At 40.2% G+C, this 12,819-nt stretch overlaps 1 protein-coding gene across 1 annotated transcript in view; it reads right to left on the minus strand.

Annotated features, from left to right (window-relative positions):
- Nucleotides 1-12,819, minus strand: part of kynu (kynureninase) — a 63,373-nt gene that overhangs the window by 42,343 nt on the left and 8,211 nt on the right. Inside the window, 11 exon segments of the mRNA XM_034179080.1 lie at nt 1,431-1,483; nt 1,865-1,938; nt 2,036-2,134; nt 2,404-2,550; nt 2,740-2,808; nt 2,810-2,814; nt 6,526-6,596; nt 6,834-6,894; nt 12,189-12,271; nt 12,348-12,468; nt 12,545-12,739. Of these exon segments, the coding sequence (XP_034034971.1) occupies nt 1,431-1,483; nt 1,865-1,938; nt 2,036-2,134; nt 2,404-2,550; nt 2,740-2,808; nt 2,810-2,814; nt 6,526-6,596; nt 6,834-6,894; nt 12,189-12,271; nt 12,348-12,468; nt 12,545-12,713 (952 nt within the window). The 5' untranslated portion in view covers nt 12,714-12,739.

Here is a 12,819-nt window from a genome sequence, read left to right on the forward strand (position 1 = left end):
AAAACACCACAACTTTTTTCGTGTGTGTGTGTGTTTTTTTTTTGTAACGAGTAACGGCATCGTGCATAGAAAATGTATCGGAGTACAAGTATGCAATTAAGGTCGGACATGTAGTGAAGTAAAAGTGAAAGTAAGTCTCCCAAAACGTACTTAAGTACAGTAGTGAAGTATTTTTACTTCATTACTATACAACACTGGTTTGTAATGAGGTAAAAATAAATGGCCAACAAATAATTCATGTTATTTCAAACAGGTGATTGTAATCATGATTTGGTATAAAAGCAGCATCCAAGAAACCCTGAGTCTCTGAGGCACAAACATAGACAGAAGATCTCCAGTTTGTCAACAAATGCATGAGAAAATTACAGAAAAAAACAATGTACCTCTGAGAAAGATTGGAAGAGATTTGCATATTTCTCTCTTCACCTCAAAATATAATTATGGATTTTCAATGCATAAAGGAAAAGGACACAAGCATAAACTGAACACCCGTCATCTCCAATCCCTCATACAGCACAGCATCAAGAACAGTCATTCATCAATAGCTGATATAGCCACATGGGCAAGGAATTACTCTGGAAAACGGTGCACTGCATGACAGAGTTAAATTTACAAATGATAAATGGGCTGCATTTATATAGCAGTTTTCAATCTGCATCAGAAGCTCAAAGCACTTTACAACGATGCCTCACATTCACCCACTCACACAAACACACTCACACACTGATGTCAGGGTGCTGCCATGCAAGGTGTTTACTTCACACTGGGAGCAACTCGGGGATTAAGGGCCTCGTCCAAGGGCCCTTAGTGATTTTCCAGTCTGACTGGCTTTAGAACCGTATTCTCCGGTCTGAAGTCTAACGCTTAACCACGAGACCATCACCTCCCCACAAATGCTAAATAAAACATTACTGTTCAAAAAAAGAACACTTATGTTAAATTTGTCCAGAAGCAGTGTCAACTTCTCTAGACTCAGAGGCATCTAGGTTGGACCATCAGACAGTAGAAACGTGTTTTGTGGTCAGATGCGTCTTTATTTCAGATCTCTTTTGGAATAAATGGATGTTGTTGTGCTCAAGTCCAAAGGCCAGGGTCTGTCACTGTGTCCGGGTCCTTGTCAAAAGTCATTTACAGTCTGTGGTGCAGCATTAATGCAGAAAAATACACTGAGAGCAACATCGGATGTCTTCAAGAGGACATCTTGTCCAGGGACATCCATGCAACAACAAGAAGACAAAGTTAAACTACATTCTGCACAGATTATTAAGACGTGGCTGCAGAAGATGAGGAAGCGGGTACTGGACTGGCCTGCAGTCCTGACAAGTCCACAATAGAGAAGGTGGTGAATTTTGAAAAGAAAATGCAACAACGAGCCTGTTATGTTGAAATTAGACACATGACTAATTTTATAAACAAGAAAAATAAATTACCGTTGGTCATTTGCAAACGGGTTTTTAGGTCGTGTCCCCACCATCCCATCAGTCTGAAACAACCAAAACAGGAAACACAATCAGACATCAAACGTGTTTTGTCCATAGTAAGTCCCTTCGGCTGCTCCCTTGTTTGCACTCGGGGTCGCCACAGCAAATCCAAGTTGGATCTGCATGTTGAATTGGCACAGGTTTTACGCCGGATGCCCTTCCTGACGCAACTCCACATTACATGGAGAAATGTGGCAGGGGTGGGATTTGAACCCGGAGCCTTCTGAACTGAAACCAAGCGCATTAACCACTTGGCCACCACACTATAATGAAGAAAAATGAGGTGAATTTGTGTTTGCAGAAAGTAAAACTGGATTCAAATGTTCACTTTAAGTGTTAAAATGAGAGTAAATTTAACACTCGGGGTGTTAGTGAGCACTCACGATGGTTTGATGGTGTCGTTGTGTTTCTCGTGGATAAACGCTGCAGCGAGACCTCCAGCACCTGAGTTTAAATACTGTGAGGAGACAGTGAAATGTCTCGTGTTTATCCTCACGTTCAGTCTTCAGAGTCAACCATTGTTTTCACAACTGGTCTTTACCGGATCATCTGACCTTGTACGAGCACCAGCAGGTGAAGTCGACCCCCCAGTCGTGCAGCTTTAGCTCCACGTTACCCGCTGCGTGGGCGCAGTCGAAGCCGACGTAACAGCCCTGTGGAACAAACGGGACAGACGTCTCATCATTAGCTACGCCAACGACATCGTCACCAGTGTTTGTACACGAGCAGGACTACAAGAAAATAAAGTCTGACCAAGTCCACCCGAAATCGTGACTGGACAAGACAGAAGTCTGTCCAATCACAACGATGAAGCTTGGATCTCCTTCAGAGTTGTCGTGGTGTTTTGGTGGCTTCCCTCACTTGTGTCGACTGTACTCTGTAAACGTTTTTAGAACTTTTGGTGGCGGCGGCGGCATGTTACCTTTTTGTGTCCTGCCTCAGTGATGGCGGCCATGTCGAACAGCTGACCCGTGTAGTACTGAACTCCGCTGAACATCACCACAGCGATGCAGTCGCCCTCTTTCTCTATGATGCTCAGTATGTCCTCCGTCCTCAAAGTCTCCTCCCCCTGATGGAATAGAACCAGCAGCAGGTCAAAGGTCACATGTGCAGAACCTTGTCACAGGTGAGTTCACCAACAATTACTTCATTTAACTACAGACAGGAACAAATCTGATCTGTGATCTGTTCCACAAACAGACACTAGGTGGTGCTGTTTGTTTGTAACAGGGTTGGTCTGTGGGTTTGGTGGATGTACCGGTCTGGGCGACAGCAGCAACATGCTCTGCTGGGGCTCGAACCCGCGCAGCCGGATCTGAGATTCCACAGCGTACTGAGAAGACAAGAGACAAACTCAGAAAACCACATCATCAACAAACAAACCATGCATATGAGAATGTACAGCACCTTGCAACAATGTACAGACATTCCATTTGTTTTTGCCATTTTAGACACAAAAAGTAATTCAGCCTTCTTTATATTACGAGATATATATATATATATATATATATATATATATATATATATATAATTCTTTATATTATTCGTATAATTTCTAAAATTTTCATTAAACTCAAACTGAAAGCAAATCTCTATAACTTGATAAAAGTTGAATCAAAATATCAAAGCCAAGATGACGGGTTGCATAAGTCATGGCACCATATGGTATAGCAAAAGTAAATCATCCCTTTTACAGCGGGTTTTCTTTAAACAAGTCAGGGGATGGATACATGTACATTTCCAAGTCACTGAGACTGTCTTGGACTTCATTTACATTAATTACTCAGTAATACAAACTATAAGGTGCTCTATAGTAAATCTGTGTGGAGTAGACAGTTCTCAAAACTGAGTGACTGTACAAAAAGGAGATAAAATGAGGGAAGACATGCAGACATATCTGAAAGAATTACATTCCTCTCTGACTGCAACTGGAGAATATGAGAATGGGGCAATTTTTATATTTTGCATCATGTCATGGTGGAGTAGAACAGAGAAGGATTTTGTTTTTTTTTTAAAGCCGACTTGAAAGTTCAGCTCCAGTTTGACGGAGGCACATGGGAGACTCGAGCCTAGATCTGAGCTGTTCCCTCTTTTCCACTCCACTATGAACCTGTACAACAGGTCAGATTTGTCCAGTGCACAATCTATCCAATCACATACACAGACGCCTATAATTCCTTTAGAGTTGTCAGGTGTGTCTTGGTGGCTTCCCTCACTGTTCTCAATTTTGCACGGTCATTAAGACTTTGAGAATGGTTTACTCCACACAGATTTACCACAGAGTACCACACTGTTTGTATTTTTTAACAGATATAAATGAGGTGTGAGACATAGTGAGTGACTTGGAAATGTACATGTATCCATCCCCTGACATGTCAAAAAAAACCTGGCTGTAAAACCTATGAATTATGTGTGTTATACCACAGGGTGCCATTACTTATGAAACCCATCATCTTGGCTTTGATATTTTTACTTAATTTTTATCAAGTTGTAGAGATTTGCTTTCAGTTTAACAGCTGCATGCTAAAATTTATGTTAACTGATTTCATGCTTTGAGAAGAGAACAAAAGAATAATATTTTTTACACTATAATTGCAGAACTCTGTTTGTTTTCAAACAAAAAAGACAGAGTTCACCTTCAGGAGACTTTCTACTAGCTCCAGATCACTCAGAGTGCAACGTCCAGCCAAAGCCGAAATCAAGCTACAGACAAACACCTAAACTTGGAATATTATCAGTTAATACCTGCTGGTAACAGATATACAATTATTTATTATTATTTTCATATAAATATTTTGCAGTTCTTATACATTTTGTATAAGAACTGCAAAAAATACATTTTGACCACGGTGGAGATTTTAAATCAAGACTGAAGACCCACTTTTTTAGACTGTCTTATCATTAATTTTTAATCTGTTTGTGTTTGCTTGTAAATTCTTTTATTCTACTGTGTTTTATCTTTTTATTATGCTTTTCTTGCTTTTAATTTTGATTTTAGATTAATTTGTGTTGTGAATTATGTGAAGCACCTTGGGGCGACTTTGTCGTGATTTGGCGCTATATAAATTAATAAATTTAAATTGATTTTGTTTCAAATCCAGTTTTTTTATAATTTCAAATGTTTTTCTGTATCTCAAACTCGTGTCCTTACAAAAGCTCATGTTCTTACAAATGTAATTTAATAGTCTTTCATAATATTTTATCGATTCCCACCTGTGTCTTTTCTGTGTGGAGTTTGCGTGTTCTCCCCGTGTTTGTGTGGGTTCTCTCCAGGTGCTCCAGCTTCCTTCCTCCCACATCCAGAGACATGCAGGTGAGGTGAATTGTGAACATTAAATTGTCTGTAGGTGTGACTGTGTTTGTTTGTCTGTATGTGACCCTGTGACAGACTGGCATCCTGTCCAGGATGAACCCGCCTCACGCCCTATGACTGCCGGGATAGGCTCCAGCCCCTGTGACCCTTAACTGGAGTAAGAGTTGAAGATGAGTGACAATATTTTCCAATCTGACAAACACTTCTGATGAAACTATAACGGTTCTTTCATTTAAGAGCAGGCCGCCGGTCGCTGGTTAAGGGGAGTAAATATGTTGCAGGCTGAATTTTCAAACTGAAGTTTGTGCTCTTTGTGTGTCTGAGGTGCAGAAACACTGTGTCTGGGTCCAACACCGAAATCAAACGGGCCTCTACAGAACTCTGTTCTGTGTTAAAACACAGACACTTCCAGAATAGTGCAGCACATAACTGAAACAATCCTTCACTTGGTGATACAAGCATCAGATTTGGCATGAATGTTCTTCATATGTCAGTGTTTAAGAAAAAAGTGTGGGTCACTTTAAAATCCAATATGGCAGCCAGGTAGGGGTCAATGAAGAATTACACAGGGGTCAAAATTTTAAAATGCTCCAATCATATTGAAAGCTAGACCACATTATGTGTCTGATCACAAAGATTCCAAAAAAGTATAGTTGGACTATCTATGACTAAATGTTCTGGAGTTATGGGGTAATAAAACAGCAAGAATGGTTACAAAGGTCAATTTCAGTTTGTACAGGAGTCAAAAGTTAAACTTGCTCCAATTTTGGTAAAAGGTGGTGCAAATTATTGGTTGAGCTAATAAGATTAATAAATGGAATAGTTTTGATTGTGTTGAATGCTTGGTTTGCAGAGTAAATGTCAAACAATGTCGACGTCCACTGGATTCTATGTCATGTGACATATGTTACCCTGTAATGTGAGAACTGAGCATGACACACGGTGCAAACTATTCCTTTTTAAAACCCTATTAACTCAACCAATAATTTGCATCACATTTTACAAAGATTGGAGCAACTTTAACTTTTGACCCCTGTACAAACTGAAATTGACCTTTTACCCCATAACATTCAGTCATAGATAGTCCAAACTATACCTTTTTGGAATCTTTGTGATCAGACACATAATGTAGTATAGCTGTCAATATGATTGGAGCATTTTTAAATTTTGACCCCTGTGTAATTCTTCATTGACCCCTACCTGGCCGCCATATTGGGATTTTCAAGTGGCCAGCACTTTTTCTCAAACACTGATTTATGAAGAACATTCATGCCAAATCTGATGCTTGTATCACCAAGTGAACAATTCTGGCCAAAAATCAAACTTATCTGCTCCACTAGAACTGAAGAGTCAGTGGGAGCTGCTACGTACGCTCCCTGATGCTCTGTTTTATTACAGACACCAGATTCAGATGGACGACACTGACCCACGATCACTCAGCAACATTTCACACCAACGTTAGTGCTACATGCGTTGTTTGTTTGTTTTCAATTACATGATGGTAAATGCCAATATGTTGCATCTTAGTTGATCAGTGAAACAATGAACTGTCTGTAGATTGTAAACGTAAGTACAATTAAGTTATAAAAATTATTTCAACCAAGAAAAAAGCTGAAAAGAAATGAAATTAAAATGATGTATTACAGCTGGAAAAAAAAATCATGTAACAAAAGAAGGATTTTGTGGAGCTCTGAGGTCACGACCTCAGAAGGAATATGTGGATTTTCTCACGTGATCGAGGGAAAGCTTTGTCCTCCAGAGAGAATTTTGTGGCGAGCTGCAGTGGGTTTGTAAAAGGAAAGCTGCAAAACAAAGACAGAAAAAAAAAAAAATCTACTCAACATGACGAGTGACAGAAAATAGGAACAGCAGCAGTCAGGCTGAGATGTTTTATAAGTTTTGTTCTTTGCTTTTGAAGTAAAGCTGTCAAATTTTAACTCAAAACTGTTCAATCATGCATCAACTTCTTACAAATTGAGTTCTTACATCAGAAAGACAAATTATATGGATCCCATTTTAAAACAAAATAAAAGACTCACCAGTAAAGGTGCAGATTAACGGTGAGCCCGTTCATTATTGCCACTTCATTTGGTTTTGCACCTGCAAGAAACCAACTCACTGTCTACTTCAAAATTTCTACAATTTCAACATTTATGTTGTTATTGCCAGAAAATAAACATGGTCACCTTTTCAAACTGCAACCAAAAGGATGAAGTAACAAATAGAACACAATAAATTCATTCATTGTAGAAATGAAATTTTAAATTACAATGTGTTTTTTTTAGTGTAATAGCTGTGAGTGTGTGTGTGTGTGTGTGCATGCGCGTGTGCAAATATTTGCTCATTTTGAAATGGATGCCTGCAACACGTTTCTAAAAAGCTGGGACAGTGGTATGTTTCCCACTGTGTTACATCACCTTTCCTTCTAACAACACTCAATAAGCGTTTGGGAACTGAGGACACTAATTGTTGAAGCTTTGTAGGTGGAATTCTTTCCCATTCTTGCTTGATGTACGACTTCAGTTGTTCAACAGTCCGGGGTCTCCGTTGTCGTATTTTGTGCTTCATAATGCGCCACACATTTTCAATGGGCGACAGGTCTGGACTGCAGGCAGGCCAGTCTAGTACCCGCACTCTTTTACTACGAAGCCACGCTGTTGTAACACGTGCAGAATGTGGCTTGATATTGTCTTGCTGAAATAAGCAGGGACGTCCCTGAAAAAGACATTGCTTGGATGGCAGCATGTGTTGCTCCAAAACCTGGATGTACCTTTCAGCATTGATGGTGCCATCACAGATGTGTAAGTTGTCCATGTCATGCGCACTAACACACCCCCATACCATCACAGATGCTGGTACCAATCTGGATGGTCTTTTTCCTCTTTTGTCTGAAGGACACGACGTCCATGATTTCCAAAAACAATTTGAAATGTGGACTCATCAGACCACAGCACACTTTTCCACTTTGCGTCTGTCTATTTCAAATGAGCTTGGGCCCAGAGAAGGCGGCGGCGTTTCTGGATGTTGATGATGTTTGGCTTTCACTTTGCATGGTAGAGTTTTAACTTGGACTTGACCTACTGTATTGAATCACCTGCAAAACAAACACAAATCCTATATTTTTACTTCAAAAGAAAGCTATAAGAATTATTTGTAAGGAAACATATCGTGAGCCAACAAATCCATTGTTTGTCCGTTTGCATATTTTGAAATTTTGGGATTTCATCGATTCTATCATAATACAAATTATGTTCAAATCACAAAATAAACTTCCATACTGTCAGGACGTGAGGTGGCTTGACACAGGTAACAGGTGGAGGCTAATGCAGACTCACAGGCATGGTTGGTTTTGATGGATAAAAGGCTTTATCTGTTACACTTTTAAGGATCCAGTGACCAATTTCATATTTATTTACTTTAAGACTCAATAAAATGTTGTTCAATTTCAATTTAATCGGCTTATGAAGCACCAAATCACAACAAAATCCATCTCAAGGCACCTCACATAGAACAGTTCAACACAAAAAATTAAATAAATAAAAATTATAAAATTCAAATACATAATTAAAACAGAAGTAAAAGAATAAAACAGATAAAAAATAAAAACTATTCACAAGAAAGAGAATAAAAATAGGCTTTAAGTCTTGACTTAAAAATGTCCACGGACTCCGACTGCCACACGGTCGCAGGAAGACCGTTCCACAGAGTGGGTGCACGATAAGAAAAAGCTCTTTGACCTGCTGATATAGAAACCTGTAAAGCCTACTTTTAGTCCACAAAAAATTCACAACAGGTATCGATAAGGGAATCGATAAGGAATCGGATCGATAATGGTATCTATGTCAATAAAATCTTATAAATACCCATCGCTAATAAATACAGGGGCGAATGATGAAGATGAATGTTTTATTTTGTTCATTATATCGATTTATTTTTCATTTTATTAGTGTATTTCCACTAGTGACACACAGTTCTTGTTTCTGTAAAAAATTGCAAAATTTGACACATTCAGTTCTATAAAATTCAGCTTGATGCATCAATACTAGATCTCTATTGTTTGAAATTCAACTGTGGAGGAAATACTAATGATCCTGACTTTAATGTCATTGTGGCAACTCATAATATGTGGACAAAACCCAGTTATGTGATATGCTATGCAGTTGTGTGTACTGTAATAAACTGATTTTGGTGCGATTTTGGAGGTTATAAGAATTTTGTGTTGATTTTAAGGATTTTTCTCACTTGGTTATACAGGTGGACCCTCAAAGGGTGTTGACATGTATGAACTTCTGCCACTACATGTTCAGGACTTGTTTAAAATGAGAGACTCCAGTTATAATTTACGAGGCACACTGTTATTTCAGAAATTCAAAGATACGAACTACCATAAAAAGTCATTGTTTTTCTGTAAAAGGTGTTAACATTTGGAATAATAATAATATAATACATTTATTTATATTTGCACTTTACATTTGTAAACAAATCTCAAAGTGCCACAGAGGTTAAACAAAAAGCATAAAACAATCAAACAACAATAAAAATTAAAACAAGATCAATTAAAAATCAGTTAAAATTAGCAACTCTAATTCATAAGCTTTCTGAATAAAACGTTTTAAGATTGATTTAAACGAGTCACTGACTGTGGCGCCTCAGGTGGATGGGCAGGGCATTCCACAGGTGTGGTGCTGCTGCCTGAAAGGCTCTGTCCCCCATTGTGTGGAGCTTGGTTTTAGGGACCTGGAGGAGGTGACTGTTGTTTGAGCGGAGGCGTCTCATGGGCTCATGGGGGGACAGAAGTTCCTTTAAGGTCCGCTGGTGCAACCGCCGTAGACACACTGATAGGTCAGGAGGCAGATCTTATATTCCACCCTGAACCTAACAGGAAGCCAATGGAGTTTGTTGAGGATGGGAGTAATGTGTTGAATTTTTGGCACCCCATCAGTAGGCCTGGCAGCACAGTTTTGAATGGACTGGAGACGTTGTAAATTTCTGCCAGAGATCCCGATGAGGAGTGCATTACAATAGTCCAGCCCGGAGGAGACAAAGGCCGGGGACCAGCCTCTCAGCATCAGACAACGACCAGGAGGGGCGGAGTTGGAAATGTTCCTAAGATGAAAGAATCCTGTCTTACAGATATGCTGGATATGGATGTCAAATGAAGGTTGGGGTCAAAACGGACTCCCAAGTTTGTAACAGATGTTGATAATGGAATGTTGTGGCCAGAAATGAAAATACTTTGAGGGGGGATGATTTCAGTTGATGTGGAGTGCCAGTGAGAATGGCTTCAGTTTTTGTGCTGTTTAGCTGGAGAAAATTGTCATTCATCCACGCCCTTGTCTCCTCCAGGCAGGCAGTGAGAGTGTGAATGGAAAATGAGGAAGTGTGGTCCAATCTGACATAGAGCTGAGTATCATCAGCATAGCAATAGAAGGATATTCCATGCCTGCTGATGATGTGGCCCAAGGGAGCATATAGATGGAAAATAAGGTTGGTCCACGGGACCGACCCCTGGGGGACCCCACAGGTTGCAATGTGGGGCTTCGACCTGGCTCCCCAAGGGCCACATACTCAGCTCTATTCAGTCAGGTAGGACCGAAACCACTGGAGTGCTGTATCTGAAAGACCAATTAAATGCTGGAGTCGGTGAAGAAGGCTGGTATGGTCTACAGTGTCAAAGGCGGCCGAGAGGTCCAGGAGCAAGAGAAGGGATGGAGAGCCCTGGTCAGAAGCCATGAGCAAATCATTGGTGACCCTGACCAGGGCTGTCTCAGTGCTATGGGCAGAGCGGAACCCTGACTGAAACTTCTCATAGAGGCTGGAAGATTCAGGTGATCATGGATTTGGGTGGAAACAACTTTTTCTATGATTTTGAGATGAATGGAAGATTTGAAATGGGCCGGAAGTTGAAAGTAGTGCAGGGTCGAGAGTAGGTTTTTTTTTAGCAGAGGTTTTATTAAGGCGGTTTTTAAGGGTTTTGTGGCAGATAGCCGGATTGCAGAGAGTGATTTATGATATGTGTGAGGAGAGGGCTCAAGGAGACCACATGGGGATTTAATCAGAGATGAGGGAAATGGATCCAGGTGACAGGTGGAGGGTGTCATCTTACGGATGAGAGCCTCCACCTGTTTCTGTGTGGTGGGAGTGAAATTAGTGAAATTTGGGGGCTGGGGAACCCAGGGGTGGAATTGGGGGCACCAGAGGAGCTGATGAGAGCAACAGATTATATCAATTTTAGATGTGAAAAAATCTAAAATGCATCACCTGTCATTGGTATTGATTTCTTGCACGTGTTTTGGGGGTCTTAACAATTTATTTACAGTGGTGAAAGTTGTCTTGAATACCTGGATTACTGTTTATGATATTGGAGTAGTAATATGAACGAGCTTGGACTGAGGGATTTGGAGTAGGATTTTTTATGTTGCCGGTATGCATCTCTATGGACAGTTAGACCTGAAGCTACATAGCGCCTCTCAAGGACCCTCCCAGCCGCCTTCTGTCTACGCAGTGCACCAGTGTACCACGGAGCAGATTTGGAGAAGGACACAGCTCGTGTTTTAAGGGGAGCATGGACCTCAAGGATTTGACGTAGTCCGGTGTTATAGTAGTCCACAAGTCCATCTGGAGAGCAATTATTAGCAGTTTGAGTGAGATGAGATAGGTCGGATGCCAGTTGTTCTGGATCAGTGTCATTTATTTTCCGAAAATGGATCAAGCGTTTAGCTTTACTGTAATGGTCTTGTAGAGGGAGGTCCAGTGAGATCACCTTGTGGTCAGTAACACCCAGATCATACACATGAAGATTTTTTTATGGTGGAGTTTGCCCGTATAATGTAAAACCAACTGGTACTTTGGTAGGCTTTAAAAGACTCTACAGAAACTATTTGATAGCTCGTTATAGTATGTTAAATTAGATTTATTTATTTTTATTTTGGTGTACTGCTGCTTGTACGTTTTGTGTTTTTGAAATTGTTTTTGAGTGTGTTTTTGAGATCAATTTATATTTGTATTGAGTATATGTATAATTTTTATATACATATGTACAATTTTTATTTTTAATTCTTTGGTTAAAGGAGTAGGCGTCTACAAGCTGTGCTTCTGCCTGCACCCTTTCGCCACATGGGTGCGCTGTTGGACTATTTTCTCTTTTTCTTTGTATGTTTTGTTGATTTGTTTTGGATCCATGTTGTGTGCTGAATAAATTCATTCATTCATTCATTAAATGCTCAAACATTACAAAAAAGAATTTTTAGAAAATAAAATTATTTCATCCATTTTGTAATAAGGCTGTAACATAAAATAAAATGTGCAAACAATGAAGAGCTGTGAATACTTTCCGGATGCAGAGTAACGATTCTGACCCGTTTGTGCTGAAAATATGACACAAAGTATCTCACCGACGACATCAGCCATCAGACCTTCAACAGTATTTTCGGCCCACGCCCACGGGCGCCTTCCTTCCATGTGACCGTAAACGCCGCTGGAAAACAATTAATCTCATCACTTAAGAATAACTGTAATTCTGAATGGGAATAAAATTAACACTGTGGACGTACAGCTTGGCCCACTTATCCAGCTCCTCATCCAAATATTTTCGACTCATCCTGGGTTGGAGACCCAAAGAGTTTCCCACCAGATAGACACATTCCTCGGTGCCGTCGACAAGCGAAAGGTCAGCTACAGAGACAACACACGGAACAATCTGAAACCAGATCACAAAATTAAACCACGTTAATTATGTTTAGTCACTCACCATGTGATGAATCTGCGATTTTCGGGAGGATGAACTCCGCCCTGAGGTGACGCAGTTGGTCGTGTTGGTCGAGGAACGAGGCCACTTCTTTGGAGGTCGGACTGCAGCCTAAAGAAGCTGAAATCTGCTCCAGGGTTTCCCTCACAGTTAAACCCACAAACTGATCCATGACAGTCCGGGTCAGAGGCGGCGACCCTGCAAACATTTCAAATACACAAAAAACACACAAACATCCCATTTGAAATGAGCTATTCTAAAAATGCAATAAAATCTGT

The sequence above is a fragment of the Thalassophryne amazonica genome, chromosome 1 (assembly GCF_902500255.1).
Source record: "Thalassophryne amazonica chromosome 1, fThaAma1.1, whole genome shotgun sequence".
In the NCBI taxonomy this organism is placed as follows: domain Eukaryota; kingdom Metazoa; phylum Chordata; class Actinopteri; order Batrachoidiformes; family Batrachoididae; genus Thalassophryne; species Thalassophryne amazonica.